Here is a 17044-nt window from a genome sequence, read left to right on the forward strand (position 1 = left end):
GGAGGGAGCAGAGGCTTGGAAAGAAGGTTGGTCCTTCCACCCATCGTTCGTTCATTCATTCATTCACTCACCACACACGCACTAGACACCAGACCCTGTACTAGGAACTCGGGCTAACCAGAGCCAGCGCCTCTCCCAGTGAAATCGTAACGAAACAAACCAAAGACTCGTTTCCTACGCGGAGGAGGAGCCTCCGGGTGAAGGAGGGGCGCCTTTCTCTCGCACTGAAACCTGTCCCGCCCGCCCTGTCCACTCCCCCAAGATGGCGGCCGCCCCGACGCCTACTCCGGAGCCGGCCGAGGGGGAACCTTCCCACGCCTTCGGCTACCGCCTCGTCCCGGCCCCTCCCGGCCCACCGGGGACCCAGCGGAGTCAAACGGCCCCGAGGCGCCCCGCCAGGAAGTCCCAGCTGGGCATCACCGCCCGGCAGCAGAGCTGACCCCCGAGCCCCGCCCCCGAGCCCCACGCCGCCTGCCCGCGTCGGCGCCTGTTGACGCCACTGGGGGCGTGTCTGCGGGACCCGCGACGTCGCGACGCGTCAACAATGGCGACTGCGTCAACAATGGCGACTGCGTCAGCGTGAGCGGGCCTCCGTTGTCAAGCGGTTTCCAGACGTTGTGGCGGGACCCGCTGTCGTCTTAGAATCGGCCGCCGGGGAGCACAGAGCACCTTGTGCCCGCTCCCGCCGCGTTGTGGCTCGAGTGGCGGTGTCAAGATCCAGCGGGGCGAGCTAGGTGGGCGACTGGGCCGGGAGCAGCGGCGCCTGCGCGCGGTGGGCGGGGGGCGGTGCGGCTGGCGAGCGGCCCTGACTTCCCGGGGGCTGCTGGGGCGCCGCGGGGAGGCGGGCGGGGGGGGCGCGGGCTGAGCACGGCCAGCCTCCCTTTCTCTGTTCCCCTCCAGCGTCACTTCGGCCTCTTCGCTCTCCCGGACACTGCACCTGGGCTAAGTCGGCAACATGAGCAACAACTTGGATGAGAACGACGAGTTTGATGAGCAGTTGCGAATGCAAAAATTGTACGGAGGCTCTGAGGACGGCGACACCGAGAAAGATCCCGGTGGAGAAAACGATTCTTTCCAGCAGCAGCCGACTGACACCCCATACGAGTGGGACCTGGATAAGAAGGCTTGGTTCCCCAAGGTAAAAGTCGCACGGGCGCCGATGCGCAGCGGGCCCGCCTGGCCAGCCTCGCGGGGCGCTCCTTTCACGTTTTCTTTGCTGAGGTCCTGGGTTAGAGCCCCTCTGGATAGTGACGTTTCTTTTTGTTGTGTCTGTAGCAGAACCGACGTGTAAAGGAACGGAAATCTTTAGGGAGATGGCTTCAATGTAATTTAATTATTAAGCCTTTTCCATGCCTAATAAATTTTATCTATGAAGGTTACAGTTGGTGACTGCTTTTTATTGCAAAGAGGAAAAACACCAAGAGCAAATTCAGTCGATGTTAATCTCACGTAGTCTCAATCTTACTTATCCTAGGAATTCAGATGTTTAGCTGATGTGCTATGTGCAAAATTCAGCTTCTTGATTTGAAAAATTGATAAATTGATAATTCTTTACTGATTGAACTTTGCACCTCTTTTTACTTTCCTACTAAATTTTGTGCCTAGACACGTATGTTTGAACCATATTACCACGGGAATATGACAAGAGGTGCACAGAATATGGATGGAAAAGATCTGAGCATATTTATTTAGAGTACTTGGAAATTGTGAGGTATTCTATTTTAGCTTGAAAGTAAAATGACTGATGTTAAACTTGGCTCGAAACTTTTTGGTCAAAGTACCCTGTTAATCAAAGTCTCACGGTATGGGTGGAAAAAAAGGATACTTATCACACACTAATAGACTTGCAAGCCAGTAATACAAACTGTGTCTCCATTGTGTAATTTGAGTGTGATTTTTTAATTATTTATTTCACCTTTTTTCTTTCCCACTTTGTGTGTATGTTCCAATCCCTCTGAATTGTTAAACTTACTATTTCACTTGGCTGCTGGTGGTGCCAGCTAGAGTGCATATTTGGTTTCTTCAGCCTTCGGAGTACTTTAACAATCGTCTGATAATGGATTAATTTGTGGCTCTATCTTTTTATGTTATGGAAGCCCATACCTCTTCAAACTTCAAGTTTTACATTTTCCTCATTCCGGTGTGTGCCTTTCATTGATTGGTATGAAGATATAACTATATTTCTTTTGTTGTGCAATTGTGTTTTTTCCCTAAGAGCCAGGAGGATAGATGTGAGTTGGGATTTGTTCTTGATTTGTTCTGACATTAAATGATAATGTGATTTAATTAGTGACGGTGTTAAAATAGCATTTAATTTTATAATTGTTAGCCCCATTCTTTACACACCAAATTAGAGTTCTCCTTTTTGTGTTCTCTGCCTACAGGTATTTAAATATTTAGAGTACATATACTTTTGTTCATCCATATAGTAAAAGAAAATTTGATCCTGTTGTTAGATTGTTAGTTGACTGTTGGTTTTATTCTGTTTATTGTTATCTGATACTTCCTTTGTTATATTTATTTGTAGCCTTAGTCAAGTAGACTGCAGAGATAGTAATTTACAAATGAAACAACTAGAAAAGGTGCCAACTTAAAATGCCTTTAATAGTATCTCAGACTTTTGTGCTGATAATCCAAGTACCCATGTCTTAATTTTTTATTATTTTGTGTGCAGTTTTCTAGATAAGGTGACTGCTCTTGCATTTACACAGAAACACTTGTATGTTAAGTTGTATAACTGAATATGCTGTTATTTAACACTGTAAACTTTTTGCATGAGGAAATCATTTTTGAATTTATGTATGTGTGCTGAATTTCTTGTTTAGATCACTGAAGATTTTATTGCTACATATCAGGCCAGTTATGGCTTTTCTAACGATGGTGCGTCTAGTTCTACTGCGAATGTCCAAGATGTCAGTGCTAGGACTGCAGAGGAACCTCCGCAAAGAAAATCCCCCGAACCCAGTGATACCAAAAAGAGGGGAGAAAAGAGAAAGGGTGAATCAGGCAAGTGGATTTAGTTTTCAAACATGAGTGTAAAAATTAAAAATATGAGTGTGTGTGTGTGTATATAGTTACTTTTTGGAGAATTATAAAATAGCTTTGACAGAATCATAAGATGGGTTTTTTAAATATTATTATTTGGGTTCATATGTTGGCTCTCTCACTAACCTGTGGGCATCCAGTGGGCTCTTTCAATTCAGTTCAGTTCTCAGTTTCTTCCTTTGCAAAATAGAGCTGTCATTAGGAGATTATCTAAAGTTCTGTTTGTAAGGTGATTTTTTTTTTGTACTTTTTGAGTTTAATTAAACTCAAGAAGTCAATTTTGCTTCAGCTTGGCCAGGTCTAACACAGTAGATTGGAGTCAGAAGCAGCTTACGCCAAGGCCTAAAGTCAGTGCAAGGGTGAGGTTTTTTAAAGGTAGTATCAGATTCATAAAGAACCAAGATAAACTAGCCATCTTTTTTCAGACTGGGCTCTGAAACAAATTACTTGTCCAAAGATCCAAATACTTTGAAAGCTGGACAGTGATTTGATTTAATCTGTCTTGTTCTAAGGGTAAGAAAAAGTTTCTAGAAGTTTTGAGAAACTGCCACACTGTCAGGATTTCATAATGGGACTCTTACCTTTTCTGGCATGTGTTTTATTTATTTATTCGATTTTGATTTTTAGGATGGTTTCATGTTGAAGAAGGCAGAAACACAAATGTGTATGTTTCTGGTATGTATACCTTTTTAACCACATTTAGAGTAGAAAATATTTGATTTTGAGATTTTTCACATAGTGATTTTTAGTTTTCAGTTTCTCTAAATTCTATTTTGTATCGTTGTGTCATTATTTGTTCAGCCATTTACGTGAGTGAGGAATATGTTGTTTTTTTATGAAACTGAGAAAAATTAAGTGTATGTAACTTTGTGTGCCATCCTCTCTGTCTGCTTTAGGTAACTCACAGCTGTTTGCCCCTTCAGATTCATTGATACAAGGCCTAAGCAAAGCATGATTTTAATGTATATTTGAATACATTAAAACATGACATTTCCTCAACGTCTATAGATGTGAGATTTTTACATACTTTTAGAAAATCAAAATTGCACTCATCCAAGTTATGGATTTCGAATTGGTAGAATCCCTAAGTAATGCTCACCTTTGTTTTAGATGCCTTTATAATTTTTTTCCCCCTAACGTCACAGGTTTGCCTCCAGATATTACAGTGGATGAATTTATACAGCTCATGTCCAAGTTTGGCATTATTATGAGAGATCCTCAAACAGAAGAATTTAAGGTCAAGCTTTACAAAGATAATCAAGGAAATCTTAAAGGAGATGGACTTTGCTGTTATTTGAAGGTTAGTTATGTGGTCAAGTAAGTTTCTCCTATCTCCGTTTCTTTTTTTTTTTTTTCATTTTCCTATCTCCATTTTTAACTCGGGAACCAGGGCTATAATTTTGTATAGATGATAACCAAGAGTGAGAGCTATTCAAAACAGGATGTGAAGAAAACTTGTTTCATGTTGTGCTTGTGTGTATCACATTGGTAAGGTTATTCACTTGCTCTTGTAAGAAAATATGTTATCAGGTCAAGGTATTATGTAAGTCATATGACCGAGGTACTTCTCTTGTCTTAAAAAAATTCTTGCTGCAAAGATCTCTTTAGGAGTGTATGCATATAATCAATGCAGAACACATTCTAAAAATCCACAGAGAAAAGAAAGCCAGTAACATTTTATTTGCCCATTGGAATGAATTAGACCAGGGTTTGGCAAACTTCAGCCTACTGCCTGTCTTTGTAAATGAAGTTTTATTGTAACCGGGCCACATTGATTCATTTACACATTTGTCTGTACCTCCTTTCACATTTCAGCAGCAGAGTTGAGTGGTTGCAACACAGACCACAGGGCCCACACAGCCTAAAATATTTACTCACTAGCCCTTTACAAAAGTTTTCTGACCCCGAATTAGACCATAAAGGTGATAACTTATGCTTACTGCTTCAAAATATATTTTGAATGAGAGAGAAGAGAGAGTGGTATTAACAGACATTTGCAGAACTTTATTTATTCATGATACCATAAATGGCATGGGGGGAAGCTCAGTGCCAAAGGCAGCCATCATTTTTGGAACACCTGTCCCCTTAGGAGCATGTGTTATGCATTGCTGCACGGTACAAAAGAAATGGGCACAATGATGGTGTGTACATGTGTCATGGAACCTGAAAATAATTACAAAGCAAAATCAAAGTGATGAAACAACAGTACCAACATCACAAGTGTGTTGCAAGTGTACAACATTTCAGTGTAATCAGAGGGCGGGTAAGATTAAGTTGACAAGCTTTGGGGGAGATAGGTTTTTGACCTGGTTCTTGAACATGATGAGATCACACATGAGTACGACCATTATAGGAAGATATTTATGTAATTTTCAAATGTAAGGAGATTGAATGCTTTATAAGTTCTTCAAGGATTACTAAAAATCTGTGAACAGATTCTTAGGGGGGTTGATTGGGTTGTAAAATTTTGAAGAGAAAAATGGGGTTTTGACAAACTTGATATGTCAAATTTATGACCCATAAAAATGCAAGATTGCCAAACCAGTAAATTGAGTTCCAGAAGAATATAGTTAATTGTTCCGGGATCCATATTTGATTGCGTGGCTGAGTTCAGTTGTCCTTTTGAGTTCTCCTCAGGTCCTCAGATCTTTGAATCTGTGTAGAGCTGACAATTGCCCCCTTTGTATAGGACCCAGAATCCACAAGTGTGTGTAATGTTCAAGCTATCAGATAAGCATCTTGTTCCCAGTATATCACAGACCTACATTTTAATTGGTGAACACAAAAGATTAAAGGCTGACTATGCTATTCCCAGTTTCTTGAGTCATCTAGTCTTTTAAGTAGGAAACTTTTAGAATTTTAAAACTGGAATGCACCTTGGAAATCACACAGGTCTATTTACCTCATTGTATAGAGGAGAAATTGAGATTCCAGGAGGCAAAAATACTATTCCAGTAATGGTAGAACTTATTGAGTACCTACTGTATGCCAGTCACTATCCTTTATGTGCCTTGTTTCATTTAAATTTGTCAAGAACCCTGCAAAGAAGGCATTTCCATTCCCATTTTACAGATGAAGAAATTGGGGCTCAGGGAGCTTGAATAACTTGCCTAGGTTCACATAACTGGTTGGGGACAGCTATGTCTTAAGTACACATTTTCCGATATGTGTTCTGTAGTTCTTTTTTCCCATGTAGGTAGTTACATTTAAATCTTTATTTTATGTATAGTCATCATTCATCTAAAACACTCCTGCTGAAGTTTCATTTCAGTGTGTGACTGACTGTAACTTGCTTTCCCTTTACAAAGAGAGAATCTGTGGATCTTGCATTAAAACTTTTGGATGACGATGAAATTAGAGGCTACAAATTACATGTAGAGGTGGCAAAGTTTCAACTGAAAGGGGAATATGACGCCTCAAAGAAGAAAAAGAAGTGCAAAGACTACAAGAAAAAGCTGTCTATGCAACAAAAGTTTGTGTTGTTTTTTTTTCCATTTTGAAAGATTTTGTATAAATATCCTAGAGTATACTTTTGGTAATAACCACCTAGTTTTTTTTCTTAACGTCTTTATTGGAGTATAATTTCTTTACAATGGTGTGTTAGTTTCTGCAGTATAACAAAGTGAATCAGCTATACGTATACATATATCCCCATATCCCCTCCCTCTTGCGTCTCTCTCCCACCCTCCCGATAACCACCTAGTTTTGTTCCATCAAGTATGCCTACAGATTATTTTTAAAGAATTTTATTTGCTATACACCTGAAACTAACACAACACTGTAAATCAACTATCCTCCAATATAAAATAAAAATTAAAAAAAAATTTCATTAGATCATCGGAAACCCTCAGTAATCTGCGTAATAGGATGATTTGGCAGTGGTGGTGTTTTGTTTTCTGGGGTATTCATTTTTAATATAACATGGGCTTAAATGAAATAAGAAAGCCATCTCTACAGAAAATGTTGAACATCAGATTAAGTAAGATGGTTTAGGTTTATATACTGGAGCCATTAGTTCATTTTTCATGTGGCTAGAATCAGCTACACCAGGAGCTAAATTTTTACATACAGGTTTGTTAGTAGGAGTTAGAAATTAGAAATGATAGGTTTTATCATTTTATCATGTACTGTGTGGTTGTGTGTAGTATATACAAGTCATCAAGTTTCTATTATTCCCTTTATTTAATGTCTTTTGAAATATGCTGGTATTAAGAAATGAGTCAAAATGATAAGTACTTTTATCAGAGTGAATTCTAATAACACTTCTAACACTATGCTTAAACTAATGATAAAATGATCAAAGAAGCATTTAGTTCTGATGTCTATAGTTTTTACAGGAATCGTTAAAATAGATACCTAAAATTTTTATAAACAAATCAGTAAGATTTTAAGATAGTAACAAAGAGTGAGTAGTTTTACATATTTTAATGCAGTTTGTTCTTTATAATCGTAAAATACCTAAAAACCAATACAATTTGAACATTTTCTTGGCCTCAGTGTCTCTTCCTAGATAGTCATAGATACTAAATAATTAGCAATTTTTCAGAAGTCTCATTGGAATGTTTGTAACCAGCCAGCAGTTCTGAAAAATATATATATATTCTGGGGATTTCAGATACTGGGTCCATCTTTCACCTGCCCATTATTTTGATTCAGAAAGTTGTAACGGAGCTGTGACTAAAATACACATTGTTGTTTTGGAATCAGATAATTATCACTATTTAAGTGCTCAATAAAGGGTTATTTAACTGCTCTTTTTTTTTTTTTCGCTCTGACAAGTCTGAAACAAAATTCACAGCTTCTTGTTCCCGCTTTGTCGCATTAGGCAGTTGGATTGGAGACCTGAGAAAAGAGCTGGCCCGTCCCGACTGCGCCACGAGCGAGTTGTCATCATCAGAAATATGTTTCATCCTATAGATTTTGAGGTAGGAAGCAGTGTTCTTACTGATAGAAACATAGATGTGCTTTCTTTCAAGGGAGCCCAAAGTTTGCCTCACCCCATCTTTCTCATGTCACATCCTGCACGTTCATCTAGTCTTCAGGATCGGAAGATGATACCAAGAATCAACTGAAGGTTTCAGATTTTCCCAGGTTTAACCCAGCGTTCTTTTAATCGTATCGCAGGTAAACCTGTCTAATACCTGTACCGTGGCCCCAAACAGCAGCTACTTGGTATGGGAAATGATTAAAAATATAAACTTTAAAAGGTTTATGGGAGTCGCTTGTGGATTTTGAGTGCAGTTCAACATTGCAGGCTGATTTTGGTGGGGAGGACCAGTTTCACACTTGGAATTGAAAACTTCACTTTAGTGCTAAAAGTTTGATCCTTAAAAAACCTTAGGTTAATGAAATACAGCCCCTGACATTTGAGTAGCAAAGGTTGTTTTTTTAGGACCTAATCTTTACAAAACTCTTTAGTGGCTATTAAGAGGACTTTGTAATAATTGGTGTCCATGTAAGATTCTAGGAACAGCAAATAAAAGTGAATAAAGGAGGAAGAGCTACTAGAGAGGTTTAAGGAATATTAATTACCATCAGGGTACCTTGTGTTACGTTCTGCCTCTTGTCCTTATCTCTGTGTTTTGGCCTAGACCGATGGGATCGTTCATGGAAGAAGAATTCTTTATTCTCTGCCTGACTTCTGAAATTAATGATAACAAATTACACATAAGAAAAAAATGTTCATAATGTAAAATTTCAGATGGTTTACAAATGATCTAGTTGCGCCCAAGGCCCACTCTTGTTCCTTTTGTGCAGTTAAGCAGATTTAGAATCACAGTGTCATTTTACCCCCCTTAGAGAGGACACCAGAATTGTCTGTTGAACTCCATCTCTGCAGATAGTGATGTGATAGGGTTTACCATGCACCTGTAGAGTCTGTGTCTTTTGAGGTCATAGGGAAGATACCTGTGGACTATTTATACTGTTTGGTGTCTCTTCTGACTAGAATCCTGAAGCATCTTGAAATACGGCAGAGCTGCTTTAGAGTTGCAGTGATAATGAAACATGTTTAGAAAATACACATATATACATGCACACTAGATGCTTTTTGAAATGCTATCCCTGCCAGGTGGGACTTTGAAAGGCATGCATAGATGGATCATGGTGTCTAGTCTACTGGGTACAACTCCAGAATTTCCTGTGATTCACCTACATTTTATTTCCCTGGTAGATAATTGGTTTTTTAATTAGGTGACCTATTACTTTCTGTGACTTGAGATCCTTGATTCACAACATTCCATACTGCTAACACTTGGACATGAATATAAATGCAAACTTAATTCATTAAGTATCTGGGCCCTGTGCAAGTTGAAGTGTATTGTGCAATTGCCTTTACGTGTTTCTGCCTCCTGCCTTTGCTCGTTGAGACCCTAATTTAAGTCTAGCTATCACCCTGGGCACACTTAATTTTTCCTAGCTTAACAAATATTCTTTCCTCCAAAAAGCCGCATTTATTCTTCCTTGACTTCCCACGAATTTCCTCCAGTGGATATTTTTAAAGATAAAAGTTTCATGCTTGTAAATTCTTGATAGCTTAAAGAAAAAAAACCTTTATTGGTTTAATGTAAACTTTGGAGTTATAGAACCTTTATATTAACCCTGTTTTATTTTATTCATAGCATTTATTATTATCTGAAATAACTGGATCTTCTCCGTTAGAATGTGAGCTCCATGAAAGCTGGGGCTCTTGTCTACCTGGTTTGCTATTATATGCCCGGTGCTTAGAATCATGATTGGCACATAGTAGGCCCTCAGTATTTATAGGAAGAAAAAGTGAGAGAATGATTGAATGAAACCCTTTTTACTCACAAGGCAGAGTGTTTTCATCCACTCAAGGAAGAAAACATTTTCTCTTTAGCATCTTTGCAAATGAAGGAAAGTTTTCAGACGGCTGCACCACAGGGGCTGGGAGCACAGAGATGGGCTTCAGAGTTCACGGGCAGAGAAACCCTTGATGCTGTCCTTGTTTGCCCATCTGACTGGTCTCGTGTGGTCTGACGAGTTTGATGAGAGCCTGTCAGAAGTCTTGATTTTTTGCTCAGTGTCTCATGGGCCTGAATGTAAAAGTGCATCACTGTAGCAGACTGTCCAGTATGCTAGACTCTAGCCACATGTGGTTAAATTTAAATTAACTGAAGTGAAATAAAATGAAAATTTAATTCCTCAGGTGTATTAGCCACGTGTGGCTAGTAGCTACCATATTGGATAATGGAGTATTCACTTCTGTGAACACAGAAAGTTCTGTTGGGCAACGCTGGTGTAGGCATTATATAACTCTGGATAGAGGTGTTCAACTGGAAAACTGCTTTCACTGGACGTTTTTGGGGAGTGTTTGATTTGTCCAGAGATTCCATATGAATCTAAAGAACAGATCAGCATTGAGGTTTGTAGTAGAAGACAAAAACTGAATTGTCAGGTAACCGGGGTGTCAGAAAGAAATCAGATTTTGTGGGGTGGAATACAGGCACACCTTGTTTCACTGTGCTTCGCTTAATTGCGCTTTGCAGATACTGCTTTTTTTTTATTTTTACAAATTGAAGTTTTTGTAGCAACCCTGCATGGAGCAAGTCTGTCAGTGCCATTTTTCCAATAGCATTTGCTCACTTCATTTCTCTGTGTCACTTTTTTGGTAATTGTCCCAGTAGTTTAAACATTTTCATTATTATTATATTTGTTATGGTGATTTGTGATCAGTGATCTTTATTACTGTGACAACTCGCTGAAGGCTCAGATGATGGTTAGCATTTTTTAGCAAAGTATTTTTTAATTAAGGCATGTCTTTTTTAAATACAATGCTATCACACACTTAAGAGACTACAGTATAGTGTAAACATAGCAGGAAAACCAAAAAATTTCGTGTGACTTGCTTTATTGTAATATTTGCTTTATTGCGCTGGTCTGGAACCGAACATGCAATATCTCTGAGGTGTACCTGTATATGTTTATTCCAGACAATTGACTAGTGTTAGAACCAAAATACCTAGAAATACCCTTTGGTATCAGGGTGAACAGTGAAGGCTAATATTTTAAATGTAACTTTAAGGGGTTTTCAGTATTTAATTCAAAGCCTTGTTTAAAAAATTCATGCCTGGCAAATTTGAATACCAAGAGGTGAAGAACCAAAACTCAGATGCAAAAGTAGGTTTCTCATTGTGTATACTAGCGCTGTCCAATAGAGGTATAATGTGAGCCACATGTGTAATTTAAATTTTTCTAGCAGCCACAATACAAAAACAACATGAAACGGGGTAAATTAATTTTAATGGTGAATTTTATCTAACCCAATATATCCACAGTATTATAATTTCAACATGTAACATAAAAATGTTAATAAGCTATGTTACATTGAAGTTTTTTCCTCCTTTGGTACTAAATTTTCAAAATCTGGTGTTTATTTCACACCTGCAGCACACCTCAATTTGGACTAGCCACATTTCAAGTGCTCGGTAGCCATGTGTGGTTAGTGGCTACTATCTTGGACAGTGTAGGTTTAGCTTGGAAAAGAATGAGAAATACGGTTTATTTCTGGGAAAACAAAACACCACCCTGGAAAAACATTATAAGTGTTGACTGCGGAAAGTTTCAGCGTTTCAGTCTGAGTTCAGTCTCAGGTCTGTTGCTTGCAAAGTGTTGTCTTTAGAAAATTTTCATGCTTAGCTAGGTTAAAGATATTTTTCCCAGGGGAGAGGGTTATTATCTTTAAGCCTCATGATACTATATAACAGTGAAGATATATTTGTTTTTCAAGCTGGTAAACATGAAAACAGAGGTCTGGGAAGTCCTTGGCTGAAATTTGATATTCTTGTAGGAAAGGCACTGAGACTTTGATAAAGAAATAAAAATGGTAATTCACCCCTCCCCCTACAGTGGAATCATGCTTAAATTTGTTAAATATTTTGAAACAGTTATTGTTTGTTTTTAATATAACCCTGATTTCCCTTGGTAGATAAAATGGAGTTATTAGGAACAGTTTATCAAACTCCGAAAAAGCTTTTATTGATTATTCATTGCGTGAAAGACTGCACTGTGTTCTGTAAGGTATTCAAAATTCAGTCAAAGGAGATTCCTGCCTGCGGAAAACTCACAGTCTGATAGGAGCTACCCCCACACATATACCCCCGTAAAAGCCACCATATGACTTTACCACCGGAGCACATGGAGTTTACGCTCCATCCCCATTCCTCTCAGGCCTGAGAATTTTCTATAAAGCAAATCGGCACATTCTCCACAGTTAGATCTTAGAAGTGGGAGAAATCCAGGGTCCTGCCAGCTGTGCTCTTAGAAGCTTCAGATTTATAGGATTTGATAGCTTTTATTTTAAATTTGATTTCAGTAACTGCCTACCAGTTGTTTATTTTTGCCTTTTGACAAAACTTTAGGAAGGAGAAGCCACTTCTCATGTTTTGCTGTTCTCTTTAGTTGGTGAGGAACATACAAACCTGTGAGATAGACAAATTCATATGTTTCCTAAAAAGTGTAAGTCTGCTTCATTAGAAATTTGTAGGTAGGATATCCTCGTTTATATTTGTATGTAGTTGAAATTCAAGTTGATGACGTAACATTTTATGAGCCTTTTTCATGCATTGGGACTTGGAGGCAAGATGAACAGGAACCCTTATGGGGGAGGTTTACACTGTGAGTTAAAATAGAATCGTGGAAGCACAAAGAATAATCTTAAAACACTTAGTCAATGAAAGGGATATATGTCTTCCCGTTACAACATTTCTGTAAATAGGAATCTATGCAAAACACAAAATAAAGTTTCCTCATCGGTACAGTCATCGTGATGCCGGTGCAGAACATAGGAATTAGCAGTCTCTGACTTAATACGTGCCACAGGACTTCACCTGCTTCAGCTGCTGTTATTTGTGATTTCCAGTGACACTTCCCTTCCCTCTCCTTTGCCACTGCACACCCCTAGTGCTGCGTACCATACTTGCCCATTCCCCATCTTAAAGCAGGGCAGACCTATAGTAGTAGCAGCAGCTGTGGTAGTCTAACTTCATTTTTAACTTTGATTTTTTTTAATTTTGTAGACTGCAGACAAACAACTAACCTTAAGCAAAACCTTTTTTTATTTGTTGGTTCGTCAAAGTAAGAAATTTGATTCTCAGGGTTTATACTTAAAGAAGGGGGCAAGCCCATTTTAATCAAGTGTGTTTTTGCAGGATGATCCACTGGTGCTGAACGAGATCAGAGAAGACCTTCGGGTGGAATGTTCGAAGTTTGGACAAGTTAGGAGGCTCCTCCTCTTTGATGTAAGTTCATGGCTTGGACAAATGATTTCTAAAGCAATTTTCTTCCATTTTAATAAGTTATTACCAAATATCAGTATGCCTCCAAATTTTACATAAATGTTTTTATGTAGTAGGTCTGCTGTCTAGTGGTAGTCATCTGTAAGCAGTATTAGATAGCATAATTAGATGAACATGGATTACAAGTGAAGGCTTTGATAGACGTGATATCCCTTGGTTATTTTCCTTTATCATCACTCTAGAGTTTATGATCAGGTGAAAAAAAAGTATAAGAGACATGTATGGGACCTTATGGTTCCCTATTTGGCCACATCTCCCCCTCTTTCTGAATTATTTCTTCTTCCATATTTGGAGAAGAACAATCAAGAAAAATACTCTCCTGTATGTTCACCTTTTTTTTACATCCAGAATCAACACATAATAATTAAAAGAGTCCCCATTTATCGATTGCATACTACAGCTGCTTTACATGTTATCTCATTAAGTCCTCCAAATCCTCTGAGGTAGGTAGGCGCTATTTTACCCACTTTATTTAGTTAGCCATTTTACAGATGAGCAAGTTTCGAGATTGAGCACCTTGCCCAAGGCCATTCAGCTGGTAAGCAGCAGAGCCAGGATTTAATCCCAGGGCTGTTCAACTTCAGAGTCCACATTCTTAGCAGCCGTACTGTTCTGCATCTCGTTACAGTGTTATCAGCAGGAACATTTCCAAGGATATCATGGTTTTTGCTAGACAATGTTAAGCTGAAGAAGCAGCTAGCTGCGTGTTACTGGCTGCAGTAAAAAGGAAGAAAGACTTCATACGTAAAATCTTTAGCTCAAATGACCAGAAGGAACACTACTTCCTTACTTTGTCAAATGTATATGTTTTACTTTAAATGTTCTCATTCATTCCTTCTTTTTCTTCCTTGTCTTTCTAGAGACACCCTGATGGTGTGGCCTCTGTGTCCTTTAGGGATCCGGAGGAAGCTGATTATTGTATTCAGACCCTCAATGGAAGGTGGTTTGGTGGCCGTCAAATCACTGCCCAAGTGTGGGATGGGACTACAGATTATCAGGTGAGTTCTGCAACTGTCAAGGGCACATGAGTTGTTTCATTACCAACAAATACTGATCTAGCAGTTTTTCACATAAGTTTTAAGTTCTGTTTAATCTGTTTAACAGTACTTCTTTTAAATAATCCTTTATATTCAGAGTACGGAAAGAAAAATGTTTCAGTCTTTCAGTTTATAAGTCTGAAATCAGTTTATAAGTCTTGAGGCTTGCTCAGGATAGCAATAAGAGAAGAACAAATTAAAGCGCTTCTCTTCCTTTCTGTCTTGTAAAGTACAGACAGTTCAATTATTAACTTTTTAATTGATGAGACATTTCTGCAGTGCTGTGGTATTAGGCGTTCATGTAAATGATCTTAAGGTCAACTCTAGTAAATCAAGATGTAAAGTGTTGGAAACTGAAGATAGGGAATTGCTTTAATTTCCTAAAAGTGATACCTTATAAAATCAGAGTACTTCCGGCGATATTAGAAATGTTCAGAGACGCTGTTACTCCTTTTGGCCTAAAACATATTTTAACGGCACTTTCCATGTGTACACAGGTGGAGGAGACCACGAGAGAAAGGGAGGAAAGGCTGAGAGGATGGGAGGTTTTCCTCAACACTCCCGAAGCCAACAGAGGCCTTCAGCGTTCAGATTCCGTCTGGGCTCCAGAAAGGGTGGGGCCTTCTAGAATGAGGCATTTTTCAGAGCTCCCTTGCACATCTCAAACGAATGTTCAAGAAGCCGCAACTGAAATGGCATTTGAAGAACCTATAGATGAAAAGAAGTTTGAAAAAACAGAAGATGGGGGAGAAGTTGAAGAAGCTGCTTCTGAAAAAGATGCTAAAGAAAGTGGCCCTGAAAAAGAGGCTGAAAAAGGCTGTCCCCAAAAAGAATCTGAAGAGAGCTGCCTCAAAAGAGAGTTTGAGGAAGGCTGTCCCAAAAGAGCGCGTGAAGAAGACTTCCCCGACAGAGAGTCCGGAGAACGCAGCCCCGAGAAAGAGCATGAAGAGGGTAGTCCTAAAAAAGAGTCGAAAGAGAATGGTGCAGAAAGAGAGCCCAAAAAGAAGAGACTCAAAACAGATCCTGATGAGAACAGCCTTGAGCAGGAGCCTGAGGAGGCGGCCAGCCCCCAGAAGGCGGCTGAAGATGGCAGCTCAGAGCAAGGGTCTGAAGAGTGCTCGGAAAAGCAGTTTGAAGACGACTCCGAAAAAGAGTTAGAAGAAAACGGCCTTGAGAAAGGTTTTGAGGAAGAGGGCTCGGAGAAGGAACTTAATGAAAACATTCTTGAGAAAGAGGTAGAAGAAAATAACTCTGAAAAATCAGAATTCGAAGATGACAGCTCTGGGAAAATGTTTGATGAAGAAGGCTCTGAGAAGGAGTTTGACGAAGAGTCAGATGAGAAGGAAGAAGAGGAAGATGTGTATGAAAAAGTATTTGACGACGAGTCGGATGAAAAAGAGGACAAAGAAGTTGCAGAAGAAAAGGGGCTGGAAGATGTGGTTGAAAAGGACAAAGACGACGATGCAGATGAAAAGGTGTTTGAAGATTCAGATGGAAAAGAAGATGAGGAAGATGCAGATGTAAAGGAAGATGAAGACACAGATGAAAAGATGTTCGAAGATGATGATTCCAACGAGAAGTTGTTTGATGACGATGCCAGTGACAATTTGTTTGAAGATTCCGATGAGAGAGGGACTGTGGGTGATTCAGGGAATGTTAAGGAGGAAGGGCCCCTGTCCACAGGCAGCAGCTTTGTCCTCAGTAGTGATGACGACGACGAAGACGATGATGACGTTTAATCCCTTAAACTTGCTTTGTAGGGTGATTCCTCCATCTCCGTTTTGCCTCTGCTCCAGGGTAATTACTAGTAGTGTTACATGAACGTGTGTGCATAGAGGTAGGATGCCCTCAGATCAATGCAGTGAAGTGTTCGTGATTATCTGTACTGGCCGATTTTAAATATATGTGAACAAGTCAACTGGATTCTTGTCTTTTGTCATATTGGTTAAGTGCATGCAGAATAATATTTTTTAAAATATTCTGATTGAAGTTTGTGATATTCAGAAATTAAAAATAAGTTGTTAATATGCAGAAACAGAAAATTAGACCTGAGTTAAATTGCATTTTTCATTCTTGCTATTGCTTTATTCATACTAAGGTTTGGTTTTTCTAAGGACCTGAAAAATCCCTGTAGGAGTCTCCTTGCTTCAGCTTATGATGTTACCACTGATGTCCCCATTTCCCCTCTCTAAACCAGAACATGTTACTAAAACTTATGAAGTAAGGAACACTTCGGAGTTTTTCCCTGCCCGGTCCTCGCAAGTTACTTTTATTTTTCTTTTCTACCCTCTTGCCATGAAAATTGAGTCTTAAACGTGCAAAAGTAAACTTCCCAAGGTCCACGGCTTCCATTATTGAAAATACAGAGGAAATCAGAATTCTACTGTGTACTGTTTGGGCCCCTCTAGAAGCTGATTAAAGTTACAGGACCTTTACCCAGAAAAATCTATGCATGCACTACACAATCTTTTGTATACAGTTTGGGGTGGTTCATGGATCCCCTGGAGTTTAAGAACTTTTGTCATGCATATTTCAGATTTTTGCTTTTGATTTTGTTCTAGAATCATGGTATCTAGTATATGCTAAGTTGTGTAGTCCCAATAAAAATTTGGGTCTTTCTTGACTGTGCTTTCCAAATTCAGTATT

General features: G+C 39.2%; 1 protein-coding gene across 1 annotated transcript; it reads left to right on the forward strand.

The window, feature by feature from the left end:
* The first annotated feature begins 508 nt into the window (after positions 1–508).
* Positions 509–16316, forward strand: HTATSF1 (HIV-1 Tat specific factor 1). Its single transcript, XM_004278746.4, has 10 exons — positions 509–734; positions 901–1138; positions 2826–3006; positions 3673–3720; positions 4191–4345; positions 6354–6517; positions 7871–7970; positions 13215–13304; positions 14222–14359; positions 14896–16316. Exons 2-10 carry the CDS (start codon positions 956–958, stop codon positions 16135–16137), a joined length of 2301 nt encoding a protein of 766 aa, XP_004278794.2. The 5' UTR covers positions 509–734; positions 901–955; the 3' UTR covers positions 16138–16316.
* Positions 16317–17044: the final 728 nt, after the last annotated feature.

The sequence above is a fragment of the Orcinus orca genome, chromosome X (genome assembly GCF_937001465.1).
Source record: "Orcinus orca chromosome X, mOrcOrc1.1, whole genome shotgun sequence".
Classification (NCBI taxonomy): domain Eukaryota; kingdom Metazoa; phylum Chordata; class Mammalia; order Artiodactyla; family Delphinidae; genus Orcinus; species Orcinus orca.